Here is a 26,664-nt window from a genome sequence, read left to right as displayed (position 1 = left end):
GATATCCATTGCACGAAAGAATTTCATAGTGTCCTTTAGGATATCGTTGTGCGTTGCCATCAGGGGTCGAACCCAGTCCCGCGCCCCCTTCTCAAGATGCCCAATTACGAAAGCAACTCGCGATTCCTCATCAGGGAACTCATCAAACTGCACATTCAGGGCATATTGCATCTCGGTCCTAAAGGCATGGTAATCCTTGGGGTCCCCCCCAAACTTCTGCACCAATCCTGGTACCTTTCTGGGGAACTGAGTGGTTCTCCCCTTTTTGTCAGCATCCTGAGCCCTTCTCTCCTCGAGCCTCGCCGTCTGCAGCGCAAGTTGGACCTCCAGAGCTTGATACCTTTCTTCCAAGCTTGGACCAGCTCCAACCCCTGCCTCTCCGGTTCCGGCTGGGTTGCTCATGATGCTTTCTCCTGCACAGGCAGCGTACAAAGACTGTCAGACTGCTGTCAGGGGATGATTAGCTGCTTGTGCTTAAAATTGTGCCCCTTCAGAGTTTGTGCGGCCCCACAAACCTCTGTGTGTGACAGAGCTCCTCAGACATGTCTGCTCTAGTCACTAGTAGAGTCTGACAGTGGCTGCCTGCGGAAGCGCTTCCAGCAAAGAAGTTCCTTAACGGAAACGCGTCTCCTGGACTCACGACGTGGCAGCTTCCGGCGAAGCATGGGTCTCCCTGCAGTTGCTTCTGACACCTCCCCGCTATTTTCGCTGGATGTGTCTCTCACCCCTTTCTCTCCCCTGCTGTTTCCTGCCTGGGCTGCTGCGTCTCTCTCAGCATTACTGAGATCCTCCTCCAGAGACCCCTCGCTCCCCCTCCTTGTCCCTGCTTTAGCTGCTGACTCTCTCCCAGTCTCTGGGAGCCCTACCAACTCCCTTTCCTCTGATGTCAGTTCCCTGACAGTAATCTATTGGGCTTTCTAACCACGCAATCTTTTTCACAATGACAAACACTGCAAGTTGAAATACAGAAAAGGGTTGCAATCCCGTACACAGGTAGTGTGATTTTAATGGGTTTTATATCTTCACAAAACTACGCGTTGGATTGCAGCCATCGTTTTAGGACTCACAATCCACGGTTCCCCTGGAAACCTCATGAGAGCCATTTAGTAATTTTCAGTCCTATTCTAGCAGTCTGTTGCAAACTGCATCAAACTATATGAGATAAAGAGCACCAGGCTTCCCACCCTTGCTTATTCTTAAGTAAAACTGACCCAAATATATTTGGTTACTAGGTCTAAGGCTACCCTTCTGCCTGATACAGAAGCTCCAACTGGTGAAAAAAGCTGCAGCTAGCAGCTACACTGTTGATGCGGACAGACTGTTTCCAGCACATAACTCCAGGGCTGATCATCTTGCACTGGCTGGCCATACATTTTGCAACCAGGTTTGAGGTTCTTCATAGAATCATATTTGGAATTGCAGGAATATGCAGTTGTCCCATGCAGTAATAGAGCCTGCAACCTTGGCATTATCAGCGCCATGCTTTAACCAACTGAGCTATCCAGGTCTTGCAATAATTCACAAGGCCATTAACAAGTTGGGTCCAGGAGACCTCAAGGACCACCTGTACCCTTATATCCCTGCCTGATCACTCAGGTCTTCAGGGGAGTCAGTGGTGGTGGCCCACCCCCATGGCTCACATGCAGAGCCTGTATCCACCAGGAGCTTTGCATTCAGTATCATGGGCTCACTTTTATGGAACTCCACTTCAGCTGAGGTCCACTCCCTGTTGAAATTCTGGCACCTACTAAATACTTTAAAAAAAAAAAAAACAGCAGCCAATTTAACTGAATTCTAGTCTTATAGTTTTAACTGATTTTTATTGGTTTTGTATTGAGCTTCTTGTACACTATACTGTAATTAAGTGGTATATAAAGTGTCAAAATAAATGAATTTTACAGATCCCCTCCCCCCAAAAAATCAAATTCGGCCTCTTTTTTATATAATATAAGACCATGAAAATGACCAGGATGTGCAATGCTAACAGTGGTCCAACAAAATGTGCTTCTAGCATAACATTCATAATACAATGATGTCTTACCTAAAAGATGTATCTATTCTAAAATATGAAAGAGCTTTCCTGAGCAAGGGAAAATACAGAAGTGCTTTCTTGAGAGAACAATTTAATGTGCTGTCTTCAGTACGTCTCCCAGTACGTTTCCGAGCACAATTCAAAGTGCTGGGGTTGACCTTTAAAGCCCTCAACGGCCTCAGCCCAGTATACCTGAAGGAGCGTCTCCACCCCCATCGTTCTGCCCGGACGCTGAGGTCCAGCGCCGAGGGCCTTCTGGCGGTTCCCTCATTGCGAGAAGCAAAGCTACAGGGAACCAGGCAGAGGGCCTTCTTGGTAGTGGCGCCCGCCCTGTGGAGCGCCCTCCCACCAGATGTCAAAACGATAAACAACTACCTGACATTCAGAAGACATCTTAAGGCAGCCCTGTTCAGGGAAGTTTTTAATGTATGATATTTTAGTGTTTTTTTGTTTCAATGGAAGCTGCCCAGAGTGGCTGGGGAAACCCAGCCAGATGGGCGGGGTACAAATAATAAATAATAATAAATAATACAAATAATAAATTATTAAATAAATAAAACAAATAATAAATTATTATTATTATTATTATTATTATTATTATTATTATTATTCAGCAGTGGTCCTCTTGACTAATTTACAGAAGCAATAAACTAAGCAATGTTCCTCTTAGAATCAAATTAAAATAGCTTTGCACAATGTTGCAACACATTTTTCATCCATATTTTTCTGCCACACTTAACATTTATTTCTGCCAGTGTTTCAGTTAATATTCATGGAAGAAAACACCATGTACTACTTTCAATAGTTCTATTTATAACTACAGATACTTGAGGGTTTTTTTTAATTTAAAAAATCTTATTTTCCCCATGCCCCATAGGCCTATACTATATGTGTGTGTTTTGGCAAAAGTAAACAAATCAAGAGACCAGCATTTGCTGGAACCTAGAAATAAATAAAGATAAAGAGACAAAACTGATATTATGTGCTGCTTTAAAACAGGGACATTGAGTTTATAAAGTGCACATTGTCAAAATATTTCTTAATTCTGACACCTCCCAAATTATAACTGGCAAATGTGAACATTTTAGCACCTTTGCGCAGGTCAACGTATTAATAAACAGTACACATCAAGTTCTCACAGCCGCCAACCAAATGCCTGTGGGGAACCCTCAAGAACACTTAGGGGTTAGATCTTAGCACAAGAACATTTTCTCCTCCTGTGTTCTCCAGCCACTGGTATATGGAAGCATGACTGTAGAGGCAGAGCATAACCATCATGGCTTGCAGCCTTTGGAAGCCCTCTCCTCCATGCTCTAATCGCCTTCTACAGCCATCTAAACTGATGGCCATCACCTTCTCCTCTGAGAGTGAGTTCCATAATTTAACTATGTGCTTTGCAGGGGGAAAGTACCTTCTTATCATAGAATCATAGAGTTGGAAGAGACCACAAGGGCCATCGAGTCCAACCCCCTGCCAATCTGTCCTGAATCTTCTGACGTTCAGCTTCATTGAATGTCTACAAGTTCTTTTGTTGTTAAGGGAGAAAAACCTTTCTCTAACTACTTTCTCCATGCCATACATAATTTTATATCATGTCACATCTTACTCGCCTTTTCTCTAAACGAAAAAATCCCAAATGTCCACAAAATGGAAGATGGCAGGATCCTCAAGGATGTCCTCTACAGGGAGCTGGCAATCAATCATTACTGCAGTCAAAGACCAGACAGCAAAGTTAACAACAGCAACATATGCCAAATCCGCATGAAGAAGTTGATGTAATTAAAAATTCCCTATACAGTGGTACCTCAGACTACGAACAGCACTGTTAATGAACTATTCGGTGAACAAGCTCCGCAAAACCGGAAGTAGGTGTTCCAGTTAGCAAACTCTGCCTTGGTCTACGAACGGAAGCCGAACTGTGGAAGGGCACCGGCGGCAGGAGGCCTTCAGCTAAAATCTTTATTCTGGAGATTAAAATCAGTACTCATTTGCCAGCCATCATTGTCACCACAACCTGTCTTGTCCTTGGGGAGCTGGCTTCAGGCACCAGGCCCATTGGCAGACCAACTCTGTGTTGTAAAGATGTCTGCAAATGCGACATGAAGGCTGTTAACATCAACCCCACCATGCGGAAATCCCTTGCAGATGACCACAGTGTCTGGAGACAGTCAGGTCATGCATCCATAGCAGTGACCAGAGAAGGAATAACTGCTGGGAGGAGCGAAGAGAAGAACCACCACTGTGCATCCGCAGCAGCACAATCAGATGCCTTCATCTGCCCCAGCTACAACAAACTATGTCTCTCCTATATCAGTCTCTACAACCACAGCAAGCGTTGTAACCTTCCAACAGTTTGACATCACCCTCAAAGGCACACACCTCCACTGTCTCCCAAGAAAGACAGATAACACCTCTGATTGTCTGGATTAAGTTTCAATTTATTTACCCTCATCCAGTCCATTACTGATGACAGACACTGGTTCAGAACTGACACACCTTCCTTGGTTTTAGGAGAAAATGAGAAAATAGAGTTGGGAGTCAACAGCATACTGGTGACACTGAAACCCAAAAGTCTGGACAACAGGGATTTCCTGTAAATCTTCCAGCGATTTCCTGTAAATGTTAAACAGCATGTGGAGACAGAACAGAACCCTGAGGGAGGGACCCTGCAAGCCAACAGCCAGGGCACTGAACAGGAGTCCCCCAACACCATACTCTGGGTTCATTTCTCAAGGAAGGAATGGAGACACTGTACAGATGATTATGTACGCCATAATAACAAGAATTATAACAAAAAAAGGCTTGACATATCTCGCTTTGCATGTCATGAGTCTATCTCATATATTAGTTTCACCTTTTAAGTTGAATTACTGAAATAAATGAACTTTTCCACAATATTCTAATTTTTTTAGTTTCACCTGTATAACTATGCTTCCAGTACAGTACAAAGCACTCCAAGTGCAGTCACACTATAGATCTGTGTAACAGCATTATGGTATCAACAGTTCTCACTTCCTTTCCTAATGATCCCTAGCATGGATTTTGGCTTTTCCACAGCTGACACACAATGAGACGATGTCTTCATCAAGCTTTGTACTACAACCCCAAGGTCTTGGTCCTCGTCAGTTGTGGCCAGTTCAGATCCTATGAACATATATGTGAGATTAAGCCTTTACACTTGTTTACACTGAAGTGAATTTGCCATTTTCAGTTTGAAGAAGTCCATCTCTTCTTGTTCTAATGATCCTGAAGTATTTAATATCTTTAGCGAATATGGCCACATTTGGATGGCCTTGGAGAAAAGACCAAAAAAACACCCTCATTTGGTATCACCATAAGGTACTTTTTGCATCCTCCCATAGATATGTGCCCAGACCCCAAGATAATGATCAGGTGCTCTCCTCTGGGTGCACCCACAAAATGAAGCAAATTGAATTGCTTTAAAGAAAAGGGCTTTTTCAGTGGTAACACACTGGTTCTAGAATGCCTTCAATAGAGATACTCATCTGGTGCCTAGTTTGTGGTGTTTTCGGTGCCAGGTGAAAACTTTTCTATTTTCCCAACTTTCCCAACTTTTAAAAATTTGGTTTAGTGCTTTAGAGATATTTATCACTAGTCTTCTCTGTTGCAGGTGTTACTTTGGTGTTTTCTGATGATTTAAAAATTTTCTTTCTGGTTTTATGTTCCTGAGGCATATAATAGTTTGTTATTTTGAATATTTTCTGTCCTCTACCCAGAGAACTTGGTTAACTGATGGTATAAAACAGTTGCAAATAAAATAAAAATAAATACATCCGAACAGGGGAACTCTGCCTTAAGGAACTTAAGAAATCAGGGTAATAAACCAAGATTGTATACATACAAGAATTACTAATAAATTACTTTGTGCCACGTTTACTGTGCTAGTCACTCCATCTGATCACAAAGAAAATCTTTCCATAGTTCCAACCTCCTACAATTAGATAAATCCTACCTGTTTTTATTTTAGAAAGCAGGAATCAGAGTGCATATTTCTATGTAAAAGGGGGGGGGATGAGTAAGTTTCTAAATCCAGGGAGAAAACACTCTTACAGATGGAAAAGCCAACATATACAATCACAGTCTTCTTTACCTCTAATGGGAGAAAAAAAAGATTATACTTAAGAGTTTCTAAAATCCTGTCTATGCTCCAGGACTAATCTGAAGCTACCAACAGGTCAAAATTATTTTGAGCTGCTAGCACTGCACCTCAGGCTTGAAATCAAAGAACAAAGATCTATTCTTATACAATTATTTTTGCAGAATTGCTCCTATGTGTGTCCTTCTTCAACCTTTTAAATTAAACACCTTATTGAATTATGACAACTCTTAAAAGATGTCACATTTTATAAAATAGGGAGACGCTCCAATAGTTTTCTAAGCCGCAAGTTTCTCAAAGCAAAGAGGCCCTCTGCTTTATCATGAAAAACTGCTAGGTTCTTTTTGCAAAATAGCTGGATTCTGCAAACCACCTTATAACGTCTCTTGATGGGGAAGCGTATCTGAAACATTTGCTCAAGTTACCAGTTTTAAGCTATAAGCACTGGCAGCTGCCATTGCCATTTTGTCCAACAGAAGTGAGCTTAAGTCTCCTTGGCACATAAAATTAAAATGCTATTGACTGTGTAATTAATCATTCAATATTTCTGACAAATGTTTTATTCCTAAAAACAAATGAGTAATTAAAAGAAGGCTCACATTTTTCACTGCTGTAACCTGAAGGCTGAGTCTTTGCTCTTACCTCATGCAAGTTCCCTCCTCCTTTTAATGAAGTATGAGCAGGCAAACTATGGTTAATGTTTGTATTCAAACCACAGTGAGCACACTCACCTCAGTGTGGTTTCAAATTGTAATATTGTAAAGGGACACACTTAATAACAAAATCAAGATTTGGCCTGAAATGTGAAATGTTTTGAAAGCAGTAGAACTGATGTTCCACATCCCCAGTCCAAATTATGCTTACTAAATGTTGTTGTATTTAAATAATTCTTAATTGTTTATTTGCCTACAAATGATGATGCCACACATGTCTTCTTAGGAAAAGCATTCCATTTTTTAAAAAAAAACAAACCAAAAAACCTTGCCTTAGTGAAACCACAACATAGAAAAGAAAAAAAGGTAAAGGACCCCTGGACCATTAAGTCCAGTGAAAGGCGACTATGGGCTGCAGAGTTCCTCTCACTTCAGGCTGAGGGAGCCGGTGTTTGTCCGCAGACAGCTTTCCGGGTCATTTGGCCAGCATGACTAAACCACTTCTGGAGCAACAGGACACCGTGATGAGTGCCAGAGCGCACGGAAACATCATTTACCTTCCCGCTGCAGCAGTACCTATTTACTACTTGCACTAGTATGCTTTCGAACTGCTAGGTTGGCAGAAGCTGGACAGAGCAACCGCAAGTTAACTGACCAGGGCTCCTTTACCTTTATGTTAAACCACAACATACCCTTAGCTAAAGCAGGATTCTAAAAGATGGGGAAAGGCTCTCCTAGAGTATCTTGGTCCTAAATCATTTAAGGCTTTAAAAGACCACCACAAGTATCTTAAATCGGGCTTGAAAGTAGGTAGAGTATATCAATGTAGATTTTTCAAAAAATTATGGAACAACTCTTTCTACCCCCATGAAAATTATTGCAACTGGGTTCTGTACTAATGAAGCTTTTAGATCAGGGGTCGGCAAGGTTTACCTCGCCTGGGCCATTTCACTCTAGTGGAGATCCTTCCATGGGCCGGATTGCGCCCACGATTTCCGGCGTCTGCGCAGATGCGATTTCTGGGGCCACGGAAGTGAGTTCCCACACCGCACGCAGGGACTCGCCAAGTAGGCGGCTCAGTTTGGGGGTGGCTCGTGGGGCGGTTAAATGACCCCTGTGGGCCACTTGTGGGCCATGGGCCTTCGGTTGCCTACCCCTGTTCTAGATTGTTTTGAAGGGTAACCACACATATAATGCATTACAGTAATAAAGTAGTAGGTCACCAAAGCCTGACTCACTATGGCTAGGCTATCCTTATCCAGGAACAGTCACTCTTGGTGAACCAGCTGAAGCTGGTAAAAAACACTCTGGTCATCAGGAACCCAAGTGAATGATAGATCAAGGAGTACCATCAAATGGCATACTTGTTCTTTCTGGGAGAGCACAACTCATTCCAAAGCAGAATCAATGCCAATTTCCAGGACACAAGAGCCACCCACCTTCCCTCAGCCTTTTCCTTCTGTTTACGTACTCTCTTCACTCCTTAGAGTACAATGACAGAACAAAGGAATGCCAAATTGTTGTTTTAAGATAATATTAACATGTACAAGTGATGTCCACAAGCCCCAGAGCAATATTTGGCTGTATGTTGCAGTTAGGCTATTGCTGTGTAACTAGGTTATAGGCATAAAAATGGGTTCTTGTTCATTAGCAATTTTACTAGCTCACTAGGCCAACAAATTCAGCAAATAAGCATCAGCTTGCCTAATAGTGCAAGATATTAAGCTATTACGTTCTGTAACTAATTTATCTTAACCCAAATACCAATGAAAGCCAGCTGGAAAAGCCAATACATCTATGTGAAATAATTAAAATATATTTAACAAATACAAAAACTATTAGAGAAACAATACATATGGGGGGTCAGGAAGTTTCACAAGCGATATTGCAAGTTACTTAAGCTTCTATATTTGCATTTTTCTCCCAGTATGGCCACAATGAGACAGAACTTTAAACAATAGATTTGCATTATGTGAACGAACAGCAGCAAGACGGGCTCACATGCTCATCTCTCCGATTCCAGTGTGTCTGGAAGGAGATTGGAAGCTTCCATTTTCATCCTAGACCAACTTTGGATCAGATGTCATCAAATCCTGAACTGGAGAGTCTGAACTATGGCATGTTGAAACAAAGTAGCTTAATATAAAAACAGTTTGAAGTAGCCACAGTTACGACTAACCACAGTTTGCACAAGTTCAAATGTCACATCCAGCTACAGTTAAACTAAAAGGGAAGCAAAAGTTTCATAACTCTTTGCAGCCATGCATGAGGGAATTTGTAAGCCTTGTTGCAGCATGTTCATAAAACTACAGTTTAGCAAGATGCCCAAACCATCCCATAATTATGTATTTTTACTATAAGGACTCGAAATCTGATGGTACTAGTACAGTACAGTACAGTACAGTACAGTACAGTATAGTATAGTATATTTGTGGTCATGCTGCATGTCTGAGAATGGATGCAGAAAATAAGTAATAGCAACTTGTCAGTGGAAAGTCAAAATGAACCGATTTCATTAACCTGGTATTTACTGAGATAACCTTTCCCTAAACAGGGTTTTTAATTACCTTTGCAGAGAAAAATAAAAATAAAAACAAATCAGGTTCATGAATACACTCTACTCTATACGGCACAGCAGCAGTTTTTGCAGGGAGATCTATGCTGTAACTATGGTTTGTTAAATCATACCAAACCAAACTGATTTTGAAACCATATCTTCCCCCACCCCCCAAAAAACCAAACACACTGCTCCTCCACTCTTAAACAGACATCCCAATGCAGTTTCTTTGGTTGGAATTTGCTGTTCAAGCAAATACCTCCGGAAAGCGAGCCAAGTCACAAATGTCACATTCCTCATCTTTCTACCTTGAACAACATTAAGACAAATATGGGGCCACGGTTGCCCATATTCTCTGCCACACAGAAAGCAGCTGCAACCAGAATGCTGGATTAGATAGACGAACTATTTTCCTAAGGCTGCAAACTAAGTATGAGACAAGAGATGATAACGAAGTTGTCGTTACTCTGAACTAGCTTGGTTTGCTCTCAGTGACATCATTACGAGGCAAAATCTGACAGGCATCACCTAGGAAGACAAGGTTCTGGTTTCAAAGAAAAATGTAACTGAAGCAGTGGCTGTGAAGAAATTACATGCCAACACAAAAGAGCAAGGCATTTACAAGGAATATTCCCACTCTGCATGGCAGTCACATTTTCAAGCTAGAAATGTTTGACAGTGAGTATCAGTCTTGTTTGTGGCATGTTCCAGGTATTTGATTCAAAGATCCTCCATCACAGAGTTGCAGTGTGTTCAGAAATTTCTATATATGACCCAAGGTTAAATGGCCATCCCAATAGTCAAACGCCTTCATGTTTTAAGGCTTTTCGGGTCTTCTCCTGAACTATGTACCATTAATACGTATGCTCCCGCAAATTCACTGAAATCCTGTACTTAATTTAGCATTACACCATTAATCCCAGGGGATCTAGAGAAACCGTGTGCTGATAGTCAACATGAAATGAAAAAGAATATATCTAAAATGCCAGTAGAGATTCTTCTCAAAGGATTTATTTTTAAGGTCGGCAAATAATCTGCACTCACTTTAAATTACTTTCAGCAAAGGCCCACTAAAGACAATGTAAGTACTTCAGCATTTGCGCACTGAAAATGTAAATGTACAGCCAACCAAATAAAAATGGTCACATTCTCACTTTAAAAACCAACACATTATGCAAACCGATACATATTTAGGTTTAGCTACTAATATGAATTAGTAGCTAACTAACATGTTAGCTACTAACATGAGTTTGACCAAACTGCGGGAGGCAGTAGAAGACAGGAGTGCCTGGCGTGCTCTGGTCCATGGGGTCACAAAGAGTCAGACATGACTAAACAACTAAACAACAAATACATATTTACTCAGGTTAACCCCACTATATTCAGTGAGATTTACTCCAAGGTGGTTGTGCTTAGGACCACAGCCTGAAATAATGAAGATGAACTCACAAGTAAATGTTTTGGATAAAGAAAGAGCACATCATCTTACTTTCCAAAGCTCAAAAAAGATTCTTGAATACAGTGGTGCCCCGCAAGACGAATGCCTCGCAAGACGGAAAACTCGCTAGACGAAAGAGTTTTCCGTTTTGGAGGTGCTTCGCAAAACGAATCTCCTATGGGCTTGCTTCGCAAGACAACAATGTCTTGCGAGTTCCTGCTGGTTTTTTTCCCCAAGTCGCTAAGCCGCTTATCAGCTGATCCGATCAGCAGATAAGCCGCTAATAGCGCTAATCCGCTTATCAGCTGATCCGATCAGCAGATAAGACGCTAAAAGCCTCTAAAAGCCTCTAATAGCACTAATCTGCTAATCCTTCAATGGGCTTGCTTCGCAAGACGAAAAAAACCACTAGACGAAGAGAATCACAGAACGGATTCTTTTCGTCTTGCGAGGCACCACTGTAATGCCCTGAAAAACTCCTGAAATTAGTATTTTCCTCCCAAAGGTCACAACTCAATTAAGGAGTTTCATTGAAATAATTATAAAGCTGATATTTTACATATTACATTTTAATATATCATACTGGTTTTAATATATTTATAGAACATAGATGTTTAGAAGTCATAGGCTTTACTTAAAAAACACATTCAATCAAAAGAACAGGGTACCCTTAGCTGAAATTTGCTGTATAATGCACAAATCCAATTGCTGTTCTGCGTTTTGTTTTTCATGGCACATAACCACTTTCATTGGCCTATTTAAATTGATTTTTTTCACTACTTAATGAGATAGTGACACAAGGGCAAGCATATTCTAATACTAAACCACCAGCACAAAAACATGGATCATATGCATAATAAAAGTTATGACTGTTTATGTCACCCATTGATGCTATGCAAAATCTAGGCATGTCGCCTTGCTGAAAAGTTATGGGGATTAATAACTTGATCCTGACCATGCTCACACAGATGTCTTCATTTAATTTTGACAAAACACATCAAACATAGGGATTCAAGCTTGGTACACATTTTCACAACTGGTTTTTTTAGGGTGGGCTACGGATGTAGAAAACAGAATTTTTCTGATTCATGTGTATTAAGCAGGCATACAGTAGTTTCATCTAAATTGGCTCCCCTCATCATAGTGGGTTGATTGGTGTCACCAGAGAATGGACCTATATAGCAGGGGGGAGGTGCAGGAAGTGAGCTTGAGGCAAAGCAGTTATGTTTTAAACCAGGGGTCAGCAAACTTTTTCAGCAGGGGGCCGGTCCACTGTCCCTCAGACCTTGTGGGGGGGCAGACTATATTTTGAGGGGGGGAATGAATTCCTATGCCCCACAAATAACCCAGAGATGCATTTTAAATAAAAGCACACATTCTACTCCTGTAAAAACACCAGGCAGGTTCCACAAATAACCCAGAGGTCCATTTTAAATAAAAGGGCACATTCTACTCATGTAAAAGCATACTGATTCCCGGACAGTCCGTGGGCCAGATTTAGAAGGTGATTGGGCCGGATCCGGCCCCCAGGCCTTAGTTTGCCTACCCATGTTTTAAACGACCACTTCTCCCAACCCATCCTGCTCACTCAGCTCTCAGCTCTGCCATTGTTTCAAATAAACACTTTCCCCTCTGTTTTCTTTATTCAACCACCATTTTAAAACCTGCCTTCTCTTTTGCTCCCCTGCCCACCAAACTGACTTCATGCAAATCCAGGATTGTGATGGGGCACTACAAATCCTCCAGTGTGGGGACATATCCACTAATCAGGACTGTGTGATGACAGCTTTACACTTCTATGCATATTGGAAGACGTTTAACTTCAAAAACCACCATTATTAATCCACTCTTCCTTACCTCATACGACCAGACACACTGAGTTCCACCAAACCGGCGAACACATCGGCCCACTTCCACATCCTCATGAGTAGTGTACATTTCTCGAAGGCATTCACCTATATGTGGCACCATCCTCCTAAGAACTTCGCGGCTGAAGATCATCCCAGGTCCTCCCATGCAGAAATTCTCTCCTGGCTCAAGGCCCAGTTTTCCAAGTTCTTCAATATTCCCCAGTCCTGTCTGGCCCAAATAGAGAGGTTTACTGCTGTTCAGTGACCGAAGGAACTCTTCCAATTTTTCCCCTGTAAGAAAAAGGAGAGGAAATATTGTTTATGCCACACAATCAAGAGATTCTGTCTTTCAACATTACAACTATAATCACTTGCTCTAACACAGCAATTACCTCTCTTTCACTAACACAGCAATTACCTCTCTTCCACTTCAACAAAATGCAAGCATACCAAGGCAAGAGGAAGACAAGGATAGTAGGACTTTGAAAAACTTTCTACATGCTACTGGGGCCATGACTGCCTGTAACATTAAGTCAGTGTTTCTCTAGGACAATGGCTTAGTCCCTAGAACCAGTAAAAGACACTTCTGCTTACACAAGGGGAAATCAGATTCCTACCATTTCCAACCTCCATCCTTCTACACTGGATTTCAAACTCCATGAGCAACCTTTTCAGAATCTGCAGTGGGATAAAGAGAATGGAAAGCCCCATTACGCAAGCAGAACTCTACACTGAGTTCTGTGGATAGAAACTAATTCCCAGATTCAAGAGTTAAGTGGCAAGCTTAAAATACACCAATCTCCGCCATCCAATTTCTCCCCACTTGGTTACTGATGCAACAGTACCCATTTTCCCTTTCTCTATGACTGTTACCATCATATACACACTACTGAGTTTCTGGGCATTCAAGGGCTATTCAAGCCCCTGGGTGAAAGAAAAGCATACCTAAACTTAAAATAGTTCGGTCATCCATTCGTCCAACTAGATCCAAAATCAATAAAGGGAGGTAAGTAACTACAACAGTGGAACAAGAAGAATATGGAAAAAGTAGAGGAAGAGCCCAAGCAAGCAAAGTTGGAACACACACGTTTTAAAATAAAAATAAAAATAAAATTACCGACATAGTCGTATATTTGCAAGGCTGAGATCTGTTTATGACAATGAAAAATACTCCAAGTTAAAATAAGGGACTATAACTATATACTTTCCTTAAAGTAAATCCCACTAAAATCAATGGAATTTAATTCTAATTGAATATACTGAAGTGCAAATTAAATTTAAAATAGAGGGCAATAGTTATATGGATAAATGAACTTTATAAAAACCTTTTAAAGGGGAAGGGCCATGAAATGTAGCAGTGTATTTGCTTTACATACAGAAGGTCCCCGGTTCAATGCCTGGCATCTCCAGATAGGACTGGGTTTGACCTTCTGCCTGAAATCTTGAAGAGCCAATGCAAGTCTGTGCAGACAGTACTGAGTTAGATGGTTTGACTCAGTATAAGGCAGCTTCCTCCATTCCTCTTTTGATTCTGTTGCAGGCTACCACAACGTCACTGTTGCAGAGCAGTGTTATAAACTCAGATACTGTATATACTCTAGGCACCAAGTGGCTCCTTAAACCAGAGTTACAGTTGCCAAAATGGAATGCCTGGTTGCCATTTTTGGGCAAGATGCCTCAAAAGTCTATTTTTCAATACAGTGGTACCTTGGGTTAAGAACTTAATTCATTCTGGAGGTCTGTTCTTAACCTGAAACTTTCTTAACCTGAGGGACCACTTTAGCTAATGGGGCCTCCCGCTACCGCCGCCCGATTTCTGTTCTCATCCTGCAGCAAAGTTCTTAACCAGAGGTTGTTAACCAAAGGCACCGTCCGTTAAGAGTTTGGGTGTAATCTTTGACACCTCCCTTTCCATGGAGGCGCAGATTGCAGCTATAACAAAGGCGGCATTTTTCCATCTCCGCCAAGCTAAGCAGTTGGCTCCTTACCTCTCTCGCCCTGACCTAGCCACTGTGATCCACGCGACGGTCACCTCCAGACTGGATTATTGTAACTCGCTCTACGTGGGGCTGCCCTTGAGACTGACCCAGAAACTCCAGCGGGTGCAGAATGCTGCAGCGAGACTCCTTACGAGGTCTTCGCTCCAAGATCACATTCACCCGGTGCTATACCAGCTGCACTGGCTCCCGGTGGAGTACAGGATCAGGTTTAAGGTGCTGGTTTTAACCTTTAAAGCCCTGTACGGCCTAGGACCCTCGTACCTACGGGACCGCCTCTCCTGGTATGCCCCACAGAGAAACTTACGGTCTTCAAATAAAAACATCTTGAAGGTCCCAGGCCACAGAGAAGTTAGGCTGGCCTCAACTAGAGCCAAGGATCTCCAGGCATGTACCTCCAGATGGTGGAGACGTCAGGCATCATTCTGGCGCCCGGACATCTTCACTTGGTCACAATTGACTGATAGCCAGGTACAATATGTGCCTAGCACCTGGCAAATTTCAAAAGCAGCTGCAGAGTCCAATGTTATGTATCAAAGTAATAATAATAATAATAATTTATTATTTATACCCCGCCCATCTGGCTGAGTTTATTAACATTTTTTAAAAGTTTAGCCCTAGTGTAGAAAGCAATTTGAACCATCAATAAGTACATGTTCCCCTGCACTTCCATGGCTGAATATGTTAACTTGAAAACTGAAACTTGTAACGAAGGCCATTTCATATGAGGACACACAGTTTGTTTAGAGAGAGAGAGAGAGATTATCACAATGCACAAATTAAATGATTTTTATTCTTTTTGCAGTGTAACTCAGATTGATCCACTTCATTACCAATTTTCACAGTCTCTTAACATCACTGGTAATATTGACCATTATTTGCTACATAATAACAGTGTGTGACGTCCAACCTTAGCCATACTCAGAACATACCCAATGAAATCAATGGACTTGAGTTTCTTAAGGAAGTACTGCAAAACCTTGGGCACTGCTTTAAAATTTCTCCACTCAAGAACATACTCTCTGGATTTACAATAATAAAACATATATACTGTCAGTAGCCCAAAGCCAGCTGTAGTCAAAGGACTTGCATTCCCATTTGCAACAAGCGACACATCCATCCACCTCAGTGGGGCTCAGGTAAGTATCCTAATGCACGTAGAGATGTGCACCTGGAAGTACATCAGCAATGTGCACAAAGGGAGGGTACTTATGCATGCAGATTCTGTCCTGATGAATCCGTATAAAGGTTTTCCACAATGCCCTGCTGCAAACCCAGACCAGGAATGTGACAAGTTGCCTATCTCTATTAAGACCTGAAGAGGGGGGAAGATTGTGAACAACAACAAAAACGCACTGAATTAAGCAACAACATAACATATACTTTACAATTTTTTACTTTTATCTTCCTTACATTTTAAAATTGGGGGGGGGGGATATTTAAAGTCATTAAAGAAACAAAGCGTTTGCATTCCAGTGCCTAAGTTTAAAAGGACAGCAATGGATAACCAACATGTAATGCTACCTGTATACTTACAAAGGGTAAGATGAGGATGGACTGCCACCCTTAGGTTGCAAAGCTGAGTGATGCAAGAAATTCAATTGTAGCATACTAAAAAACAACAATGTTGAATTCCTAGCAACCCTAAATTAACATCTCCCTAGCATTTTATTTCACAACATGTAAACTAGATTGTTTGTTTATCTCCCGTCCTTTTCCCCTGACGGGGGCTCAGGGAGGATTATTTATTTTTACTGGAGAGGCCAGAGAACAATTATGTTTGGACAACATTTGACAGGTTCCAGCACCTTTTTGTTATCTCATGATTAACTCAGATGTAAGTTCCACTAGGTTCTATGTGCTTTACTACCAGTAAATGAGTCTAGGGTTGCAGCCCAAGACATATTGAACTGTGATTGTGTTCCTAGAAGGCTATATTCCCAGTTGGTCACAGAGATCACTAAGGGGCATAGTTGAGCAAAAAGATGCCTTGGTTCCATAACTAATATTGATATTCCTTGAAAAGTCTTGAGTCAATTCCTTTTGCCTTGTAACTTAAAGAAAGTTCCAACTAAAGAACAACACTGGTAACCAGTGCAATGCAGAAATATGAAACAGATAACATCTGAATGATCACACTTTGACCATTTGCTGCCTCTGTAACACATAAACAGTTACTTAAGTGAAACTAAGAACTTTTAAACCACATTAGGGACTGAAGTGAACACTTCAATCTTATTTCTAAGAGTAAATGTTATCAACATTTCTTACTACTTATGGATGGAGGAAACTATTATGCTGACAAGCACATTACTTCTGAAAAACATGCTCCTTTCTGCACTGCCCACAGAGCTATGGACACCAGGATCTCAACATGTCACTCGCACAACATGCCAAGTGATCTTGAAAATAAGCAAAGAATTGAAGGATAATTCCAGTATTTGTTGTTAATGGCATTAAAGAAATGTTTACATGTGGCTGAGTACGAAAATATTGGCTATGCTTTCTAAATCTAAAAAAAGAGAATAGATTATGTATGAATGAGGCATCATAATCTTGTTTTACACCCAGTTATTGGCATGAATTATTCCTTGCACTTTCAACCTCTTGCCTTGTTCACTTCTCTTCCCTTCAGCCTGTCACAACAATGTATATGCATCCTACAACTTTCTCTGTCCACTTCCAGCTTCACTTTGCAAAACTTTCTGAGACAATAAACTGGTTGGTCTTTATACTTAAGCACTGGATTCCAGCTGTTCTGCTGGAACTCATCACAAACCTGCAAATCCTTAACAAGCTGCAAACCATAAAAGCTTTCATGCAATTAAATACCACATCAGACTGCGTATACTGCTAGGAAGAAATCCAACTCATCCACCTTCTACCAGTATAACTTTTATAATAGTCTAATAATAATACACAACAAAATAGTCCTGAAGCTTCCTGGTTGTTGCCACAGGTCTCCCATCACACTTTCAAGCAAGTCACAGTTTCTGTGAGTACAGTACTTCAGAACATTGACTGTGAACATCACCGCTCTTGATAATATTTTAATGCAGGTAAAACTCCAAATTTGTAGAAATAATAAGTGAATGTGTGTATTTCTATCAATTAAGGCCAGAGGGAAGACTGGCTTTGTTTGTTTTCATCCCACTCTACAGGTGACTTAAGATTCTTCCACAAGATGGGCTCTCGGCCAGAGGAAAAACAGAGCCTAAAACTCTGACAAACACTGACAGGTCTAAGCAAAGTCCTGGAGTTTGGAAGGTGGGGCAGGGACCTGCATAGGCAGGCATGTGCTCAACAAAACCACTAGAGATCTAGGAAGCCAGCCACGCTGCCACACTCACTTCTGTTTTAAAAAGGGGTCATTAAATGGCATAACTTTCCAAGTTATTTATTGCAGGTAGGATGCAGCAGAAAGCTACCCAAAGCACCTGAGATTCTAACCAACTTGTTGAAACCTGATGCAACAAACTCAGCTTTGCAAAAAATGAAATACATCTCAGTGTGTCCCTTTTTGACAACTCTGCAAGGTAAGCCAACCAGAGAAAGGGCCTGAATAGGATAGGTGCTACTCTTAATCACTTGTAGGTTGCCATGGAGTGAATGGCCCTGGCACTGAAATTTGACCAACCCCTTCATGGGGAATTTGGTGGGTGCTCGGGCACCCAGGGCACCAGCACCTATGGGCTGCAGCACAATCTTATTCATGTTTGCACTGAGGTCAGTGGGGCACATCACTGCCCTAACACTCAGGATTGCAGGACGCGTGTAAGACACCACTCCAGAACAACTCCTAAAATGAGTGGCATCAAGTCTCTACACCAGAAGGTCTGGTGGTCTAGTTTTACACATGCAGGCATCTACTGAGACTTTCTCAGTGGTGCGCCCATGCACTCTGCCCATGCTCAGGTCCGCCTTGTTTCACCATACCTCACACGGTTGTTCAGAGCTTAAAAACGCTTAAAAACGCTTAAAAACTTCAGCCCCGCCATCCATCCACAGGGCTGCCATACGTTCAGATGTTTTAACACTGCACACAGCTTGAGCATCATTTAGCAGGCCAAACGACAAATCTACTTCACACTTGCTCCAAAGAACATACAACTTGCATTATAAATTTCATGTTCATAAAAATATGGGGCAGCCATATGTCTAGATTTTCAAAGACACTACTGAGATTTCAAAGGCAGAATTGACTTGGGGGGGGCGATTTCCGAAGTCAATCAAAAAATCATTTTTGGGTGGAAGCTCAGCAACTTTTGGGTTTTGTCTTAAAAAAACCCAACAACTTTTGGGGGTTTCCTTTATAAAGAAGCTCATCAATTTCAGGTCTTCCTAAAAAAACACAACTCAACAACTTTTGGGGTGCCCTGGCTTTTACTTTGTGAAACAGGGCGCCCCTCTCCATCCCTCCCCTTTTCACCTTTGATGTAGACGTCGTCGTCGGCGCGCATGAACCACTCGTAGGCGTCCAGGTAGTGGTCGTGCATGTACTTGAGCATCATGAAGGACTTCTTCTGCGGCGGGTACGAGTCGTCCACGCCGGGCAAGGCGACCACGGGCAGCGGCCGCTCCCCCCTCGAGGCGGCCGGAGGCACCGAGCCTTGGCTGGAGAAGAACTCCACGCGGCCGGGGATGGAGGCGGCCCACGTCCGCTGCGCCGCCAGCGCGCGGCTGCCCAGGTACTTCTGCGCGGTCATCACCCCGACGTAGAGGAAGCGGCCGCGGGGCGCGCAGCCCGGCGCGCCCGCGTAGTCCCCGCTGCCGTTGTGGCTGCTGCTGCCGTGGCGCCCGGCGCCTTCTTCCTCGTCTTCTTCCTCCTCCTCCTCCGCCTCCAGAGGCGGCGGCGGGGGCGACGGGTCTCCTTCTGCCACGGCGAAAGCGGGCGCGGGCTGGCCCTCCGGTTCCCGCCTCTGCTTCTCCCCTTCAGCCGCCTCAGGGCGCAGCTGCCTCTTGTCCGCGCGGTCGTAGAAAGCGCAGAGGCGGCCGCCGACGACGACGCCCGCCCCGGCGGAACTCACGCCGCCGCCGCCTCCTCCGCCGCCTCGCCTTTTCCTCTCGCTCAGCTCGGCCACTTTGGGCGCGACGAGCCACGAGGCGACGGTGAAGCCCAGCACCAGCCCCAGCGCCACGCTGAGCCACGGGCGCCGGGAGCGCGCGGCCATGGCGCTGGGGAGGCGAGCCGAGGGTCCCGCGGCCGCCGCCTCGTCGCCGTCACCACAGAGTCCGCTTCTCGGCGCGCAGCTGAGGCAGAGAAGGCGGCGGCGGCTCCGAGCGAAACTTCTCTCCCGCCGCCGGCGCCGCGGAGGCACACGTCGGGCTTCGCTGGCGGCGGCGGCGGCACCTGTGCGGCGGCGGCCCCTCCCACGGCCCGGCCTCCTCCGCGCAAGGGCGGCAGAAGAAGAAGAAGCAGCAGCCAGCGAACGAGCGGTCGCTGCTGTTGCTGCTGCTGCTGCTGCTGCTGGAGCCGGGCAAGGAGGCCGGCGCCGCCTCGCTCTGCGCCGCCGGCCGTGGATTCCGAGCGCCTCCCTCAGGAAGGAGCGGCTACAGCCGGCGCCACTCCCACGGGGGGGGGGGTTGCTGCTCCACGAGACTCCTCCGCAACCGCCTCTCCGCAAGGGAATCGGTTCAGAATTCCCCGGCCTGCCATACGTCCGTGTTTTCCAGGACACGTCCAGCAATTCGCCTCGCGTCCGGGATTATTATTAAATTTCATTTCATTTTTTTATATATAGAGAGAGAGTTTCTATTGAGTTTTCCATTTTTACGTCTCACTACAAACATTTCCCATCCTATTCTCTATCTTCAGTTTCTTCCCTCCTCCTCCTTCCAAGGTTCATTTCATCCCCTATAGTTATAGTTATAATCCGTGGGTTGCCATCTGAATTTCTTACTCTTCAGGTAAATTTCACCATTTCTGCATATCCCTTTAATTTCTGTAGCCATTCTTCTTCCGTCAGGACTTCTTTCCATTTTGGGGCAAATGTCATTCTTGCAGCAGTGGTTGCATACATAAATAAATTTCTATATCTTTTAGGTAACTCTGATCCCATAATTCCCAAAACAAAAGCTTCTGGTGTGTTTTTTTATAAATTTTATCTTAAACATATTTTTCAATTCATTATATATCATTTCCCAGTAAGCTGTAACCTTATTACAATACTACCACATATGAAAAAAGGTACCTTCTATCCCGTGGGTAGGCAAGCTAAGGCCCAGGGGCCAGATCCAGCCCAATTGCCTTCTAAATCCAGCCCATGGTGGTCCAGGAATCAGCATGTTTTTACATGAGTAGAATGTGTCCTTTTATTTAAAATGCATAATTCATTCATTTTTTTTCCTTCCCAAAATATAGTCCAGCCCCTCGGTCTGAGGGGCAGTGGACCAGCCCCCTGCTGAAAAAGTTTGCTGACCCCTGCATATCCCGTCTCACTTCCAACACATATGCAACTTTGACCTATACATTTTTGCCAATCTACTTGGTGTTAGATAGCATTTGTATAACATTTTCATATGCATGCTGTAGATTTTATACCCATACATCCACAGTCTTTCCCATGCCTCATTTCTATCTTGTGCTCAACAAAACAACAAACAAAACCCAACAACTTTATCCCCCCCCCAAAAAAAGTTAAATAACTTTGGACAAAACTGTAAAAAAAAAGCTGAAGTGTTTTAGCCAATCAAAACAAACAGACAGAAAACCTCAGCAACTCCACCCCACCCCCACCCCACCCCCCAAAAAAACAAAAGCTCAACAACTTTTCTGTCCAGATTTTCACTTTTTGAAATATGGCAAGTTCATCACCTTTTAAAGCCAACTTGCCCTGATGGCAAAAGAAAAAAAATCTGGGTATTGAGGCCTCAGAAGGCACTTGGGAATGACTCCCACTGAACTCAATGTCTCTTACTCCTGAGCAGGCACAAGACAGCGCTGTGGGAATTATTTAGGGTTGCCATACATTCAGGAAATCACAGACATGTCCTCCATTGGGGGCCTACCTGCCCACCTGGGGGTATTTTTACCTTTTATAGCAAATGTTTGGGATTTTGGGGGTTCGGGTTGCGACAAGGGTGTGGGCAGCTTGGACTTGGCAGCTGGCCAGGGGGTGAGTGGGTGCCCAAAATAAGCTCAACTACTTTATGGGTGATTGCTGGATTTTTACCTCTTGATATATGGCAACTCCGTATTGGGAGAACAGATAATGCGTACTGCTGTCTTCTGCACAGATCTACATGAGAAACGTACCCCATACCCTCCAACATTTCTCTGAGTCCTTCCCAGCTCTACCTGGGATTGAAGCTAGAAGAGAAAAGAGATCCCTTGTTTCTCTTTATGGAAGGGTAATATCATGCTTCTCTGGGAAGAAGGAACAATTGACTCTGAAACAGATTGTGACTGTAGTGGTGATTATATGCCTTAAAGGTAAAGGAACCCCTGACCATTAGGTCCAGTTGTGACCGACTCCGGGGTTGCGGCGCTTATCTCGCTTTACTGGCCGAGGGAGCTGGCGTTTGTCCGCAGACAGCTTCTGGGTCATGTGGCCAGCATGACTAAGCTCCTTCTGGCGAACCAGAGCAGCGCACAGAAATACCATTTACCTTCTCGCTGGAGCGGTACCTATTTATCTACTTGCACTTTGACATGCTTTCAAACTCCTAGGTTGGCAGGAGCAGGGACCAAGCAACAGGAGCTCACTCCGTCTCAGGGATACAAACCACTGACCTTCTGGTCGGCAAGTCCTAGGCTCTGTGGTTTAACCAACAGCGCCACCTGCGTCGTTGTATTCCTTATGAGTATGTAAATGGCTAGCATTTACTTTCGTTTTAATTTGGGCCAGCGGCGTAGCGTGGGTTGTCAGCACCCGGGGCAAGGCAAGTAATTTGTGCCCCCTAATCCCTAATCTGCCGCCGCTGCCAGCTTCTTCTTGCTGCTGCCTGGTCTGGTCTGGTATGGTTCTCTCCCGCGCTCAGCGGTGCGCTGGGCGGCCGCTGCACTGTCCCTCCCCCAGATAGTCCCTCCCTCGCTCTCTCTCCGCTCCGCTCCGCACCGCACGCCTGGCACCCTCCCCCTCCACAGTGGGTGGCGAACCGGCAGCTCGGATCGGATTCGCACAGCCAGCACTGCAGTGAGAGAGAGTGAGTGAGCCAGGTAGGGGCAGAGAGTTGCGAGTGCGAGCGCGCGCCCCCAGATGTTGCGCCCAGTGCGGCCGGGCCCCCCTGCACCCCCCACGCTACGCCACTGATTTGGGCCAAGGGACAGCACCAGATCCTGTTTTCAAAGCAAGGATTAGTCCTGGGACATGCAATATAGTAACAGGGGGCTTCTGAATACAGTGGTACCTCGGGTGACAGACGCTTCAGGTTACAGACTCCACTAACCCAGAAATAGTACCTTGGGTTAAGAACTTTGCTTCAGGATGAGAACAGAAATCACACAGTGGTGGTGTGGCAGCAGCAGGAGGCCCCATTAGCTAAAGTGGTACCTCAGGTTAAGAACAGCTTCAGGTTAAGAACGGACCTCCAGAAGGAATTAAGTTCTTAACCCAAGGTACCACTGTATAGCCATGGAGTAACCACAGGCATCGGGGAAAGGGTCAGGAAGACACATCAGCCAGTCCACACATGCCAGGGAATTGGAGGAAAGAGCTTCTAGGGGAGAAGTTGTAGCTTCCCAACAGCTTGAGGCTTTGCCGCTCACTGTTTTGAAACCCAACCACTGTGTGGTTTCACAGAGCAAAGAAGGAGAGAGCATAAGTACTTGCAGCCCTGTAGAATGTTGACCAACCAAAACTAAAAAGTATAGTATGGCATAGAGACACTGCAGGCATGTGCAATGTTACAGTGACAATGGTTGGTGTGTGTGTGTGTGTGTAAATGCTACTCTTGCACTGGCACCTTTGTGGTGGGACAGGAGATAAATAATGCTTGCATATACTCATCTCAGCTGCGGAAAAAACATGTTCCCCTCTTTATTTTCCACTCTCTTGGGAGCAGGAATTTAACCTTAATTATTTACAATGTTTGTTTAACCTGCAATAAAGAAGGGCTTTTTCGCTGGTTACGTTCAATTCTAATCCTTCTAACCTCCTTTAGGGTAGGTTTGCAGGTATGGCAGAGGGAGATAGGATCTGCCCATGTGATGCCCACCTGGTGGAAACTCTAGCTCACATGGCCTTTAAATGTAAAAGGTATGATGATCTCCGCCAACAATTCTTAGACCATCTATGTATCCCAATGTGGAAACCATAGACAGAGGTTATACACTTCTTATTACAGGGGAGAGACCAAGAGCTCACCAAGACAGTAGCTAAGTTCCTCTATTTGGTTATTTTTTTTTTGTTTTTTTTTTTTGCTGCCGAAGTACGCTACAGGATCCTGCCCTTGCTGGAGACCCACAGAGATGAAATAGATTGCTCGCCTCTTCTTCCCTTTGGCAAATGACTGTACAGTACTGTTGAAATGACAACAAGATCGCACTGGCCTATTTATTCTGAATGTTTGTATGTGATGCCAATAAAGGTTTGATGATGATGATATACTTTCATAGGGGAGAGTGGGGAAACAATACTACCTCTGGGGCTTGGGAGCAGAGGAAGAAAGAAGGATTGGACCAAAGCAGCAAACAGAGCCATGGTCACTGGATAATGCTAACAGCCCGGCAGACTTCAGGACAGCAAGGCGAAAGAGACAGCATTTGGGCAATTGAATTTATTAGGTTGTTTTATGCTTCCTATAAAATGAAACTGTCAAATGAAACTGTGGAAAGGGCTGGAGGGCAACAGCAGGATGTGTAGGGGGCAGAGAACTGTACTAATTTCATCTCAACAGGCACTAAAATTACTGAGCAGAAACTGTACAAACAGTGTGCAGTAAAGCCTATAAGAGGACCTTGTACTAAAAAAAAAAAAGATACATAAGATGCACATGAGTCTGAATGTTGCATGCCTGTGCCACATTCACTCTCCCTCTGGCATTGTTTTAGGGATGAAAGAAGGGGAAGCTTAAGACCGGGGTAGGCAAACTAAGGTTCTTGGGCCAGATCAGGCCAAATTGCCTTCTAGATCCAGCCCATGGACGATCCGAGAATCGCCGTGTGGATCGCCAGCATGTGTGTTCTTTCCCTCTCCCTCATCCAGCGGCAGCGGCGGCGGCGGCGGCTCCTCCCTCCCTCTTCCTGGCTTCTCCCTGCCCTGCCTAGAGGAGGAAGGGGGCTGGGCTTTGTTGGTGCCAGCAACAGCAGCAGTGTTCGAGCGGCCGCCATTTTAAGCAGCCCCTCTCTGGAGCCCTTTCGCTCACCGCTCATCATCCCTCCACCACCACCACCGCCAGCCCCTGCTGCTCGCAAGACACAGGTAAGCAGTCACCTTGTGGTAATCTTGCTTCTTCTTCTTCTTCTTCTTCTTCTTCTTCTTCTTCTTCTTTTCAAAATGTAATCCGGCCCCCCACAAGGTCTGAGGGACAGTGGACTGGCCCCCTGCTGAAAACGTATGCTGACCCCTAGGTTAATCCATGGTTTGGGCTTAGCGTTCCATTAAGGGGGGCAACCTGTACATTTACCTGTACACACGAAAAGCATGACCCCTGCTTAAGACACTCACACACCTACTTAGAATTGTAGAGTTAGAAGGGACCCCAAGCAGCATCTTCTCCAACTCCATGCAATGCAGGAATCTCAGCTAAAGCATCCACCCAGCCTCTGCTTAAAAACCTCCAAGGAAGGAGAGCCCACAGCCTCCCGAGGTAGACCGTTCCACTGCTGAACAGCTCTTACTGCCAGAAAGTTCTTCCTGACGTTTAGTCTGGATCTCTTTCTTTGTAACTTGAAGCCATTGGTTTGAGTCCTACCATCCAGAGCAGGAGAAAACAAGCTTGCTCCATCTTCCACAAGGCAGCCCTTGAGATATTTGAAGATGGCTGTCATATCTCCTCTCAATCTCCCTTTTTCCAGGCTAAACTTACCCAGCTCTTTCAACCTTTCCACATATGTCTTGGTTAGTAATTGAGAGTAATTTCTTAGCCTGTGGTTTCATACATATTGTTACATCCCAAAATCCAAGCAGTGCAAGTTTCCAGGGGTTCCAGACACTTATCAGGGTTTGGTTTCCTTGGAATGAGGGACAGGGGAGACTGTGGTGTCTTTATGATATATATATTTACACATATATACAACCTATGCCTAAGATGGAGGGGCTCACAGCATTGACACACCAAAAGGTCTTCTCCCATAGTCACAGCCTTGGAATCAAACATATATATCTCTCTCTCTCTGATTATGCTATTGTTATTTATTGTTTGTGAAATATACTCGGAGTCCTGTAGTGATTTCATGCACTTTATTGCAGCTTGTAAAACAGTGATTGAATTGCCCCCCAAACCTCAGGCTTTTATATACATTATTTACACAATGAGTCCCGTCTGATTGGCTGATTCTGCTTCCCTCCTGGAGCCTGATTGGTCTTTTCCTGCTAGCCAATCAGTTGTTGCATTCTATGATCCTACCAGCCTAATAGGCTGATTAACTTCCTCCTGAAGCCTGATTGATCTTTTCCTGCAAGCCAATCAGTTGTTGCATTCTAGGAAGGATCCTAGAATGCAACAACTGATTGGCTTGCAGGAAAAGATGCTATTGTTCTAGGATCCAAGCTTGGTACAAACAGGTTGTAAGCCAATTGGGGGTTCTTTCTAATAAAAAGCGGCATAGAAATCAAATCAAATCTCTCAGCTTCTGCCTGCAGCTTGCTTCCAGCTCAGCTTACACACAACTCCAGGCTATTGTCATTCTACCTACCAGCCAGGTGATGGGGAGAAGGGCCACCCATTTTTCCTCTGGCATAGAGCAACTTCTTTTGTTAATCTAATGATGGCACTTAGGTGGCACCTACCTCCATTATCCCAATAAGAAACTTGCTTGGCTAGTTCAACAATGGAAACCTCCATTGGATTTTAAAACCTTTCTGGATTCAGGAGCCCAGAAATTATAAAGGGCTCAGGCATCAGACAAACTGATTCCC

General features: G+C 44.1%; 1 protein-coding gene across 1 annotated transcript in view; it reads right to left on the bottom strand.

Moving 5' to 3' along the window:
• The window catches only part of CHSY3 (chondroitin sulfate synthase 3), a 97,400-nt gene extending 77,409 nt beyond the window's left edge, over nt 1–19,991 (bottom strand). Inside the window, exons 1-2 of the mRNA XM_082191565.1 lie at nt 19,074–19,991; nt 12,655–12,938 (exon numbers count right to left, since the gene is read on the bottom strand). Of these exons, the coding sequence (XP_082047691.1) occupies nt 12,655–12,938; nt 19,074–19,815 (1,026 nt within the window). The 5' untranslated portion in view covers nt 19,816–19,991. The remainder of the gene's footprint in view (nt 1–12,654; nt 12,939–19,073) is intronic.
• Between the last annotated feature and the right edge of the window lie 6,673 nt (nt 19,992–26,664).

Source organism: Podarcis vaucheri (genome assembly GCF_965113315.1).
Source record: "Podarcis vaucheri genome assembly, chromosome: 11".
Classification (NCBI taxonomy): domain Eukaryota; kingdom Metazoa; phylum Chordata; class Lepidosauria; order Squamata; family Lacertidae; genus Podarcis; species Podarcis vaucheri.
This window is presented reverse-complemented; position numbering and strand designations above follow the sequence as displayed.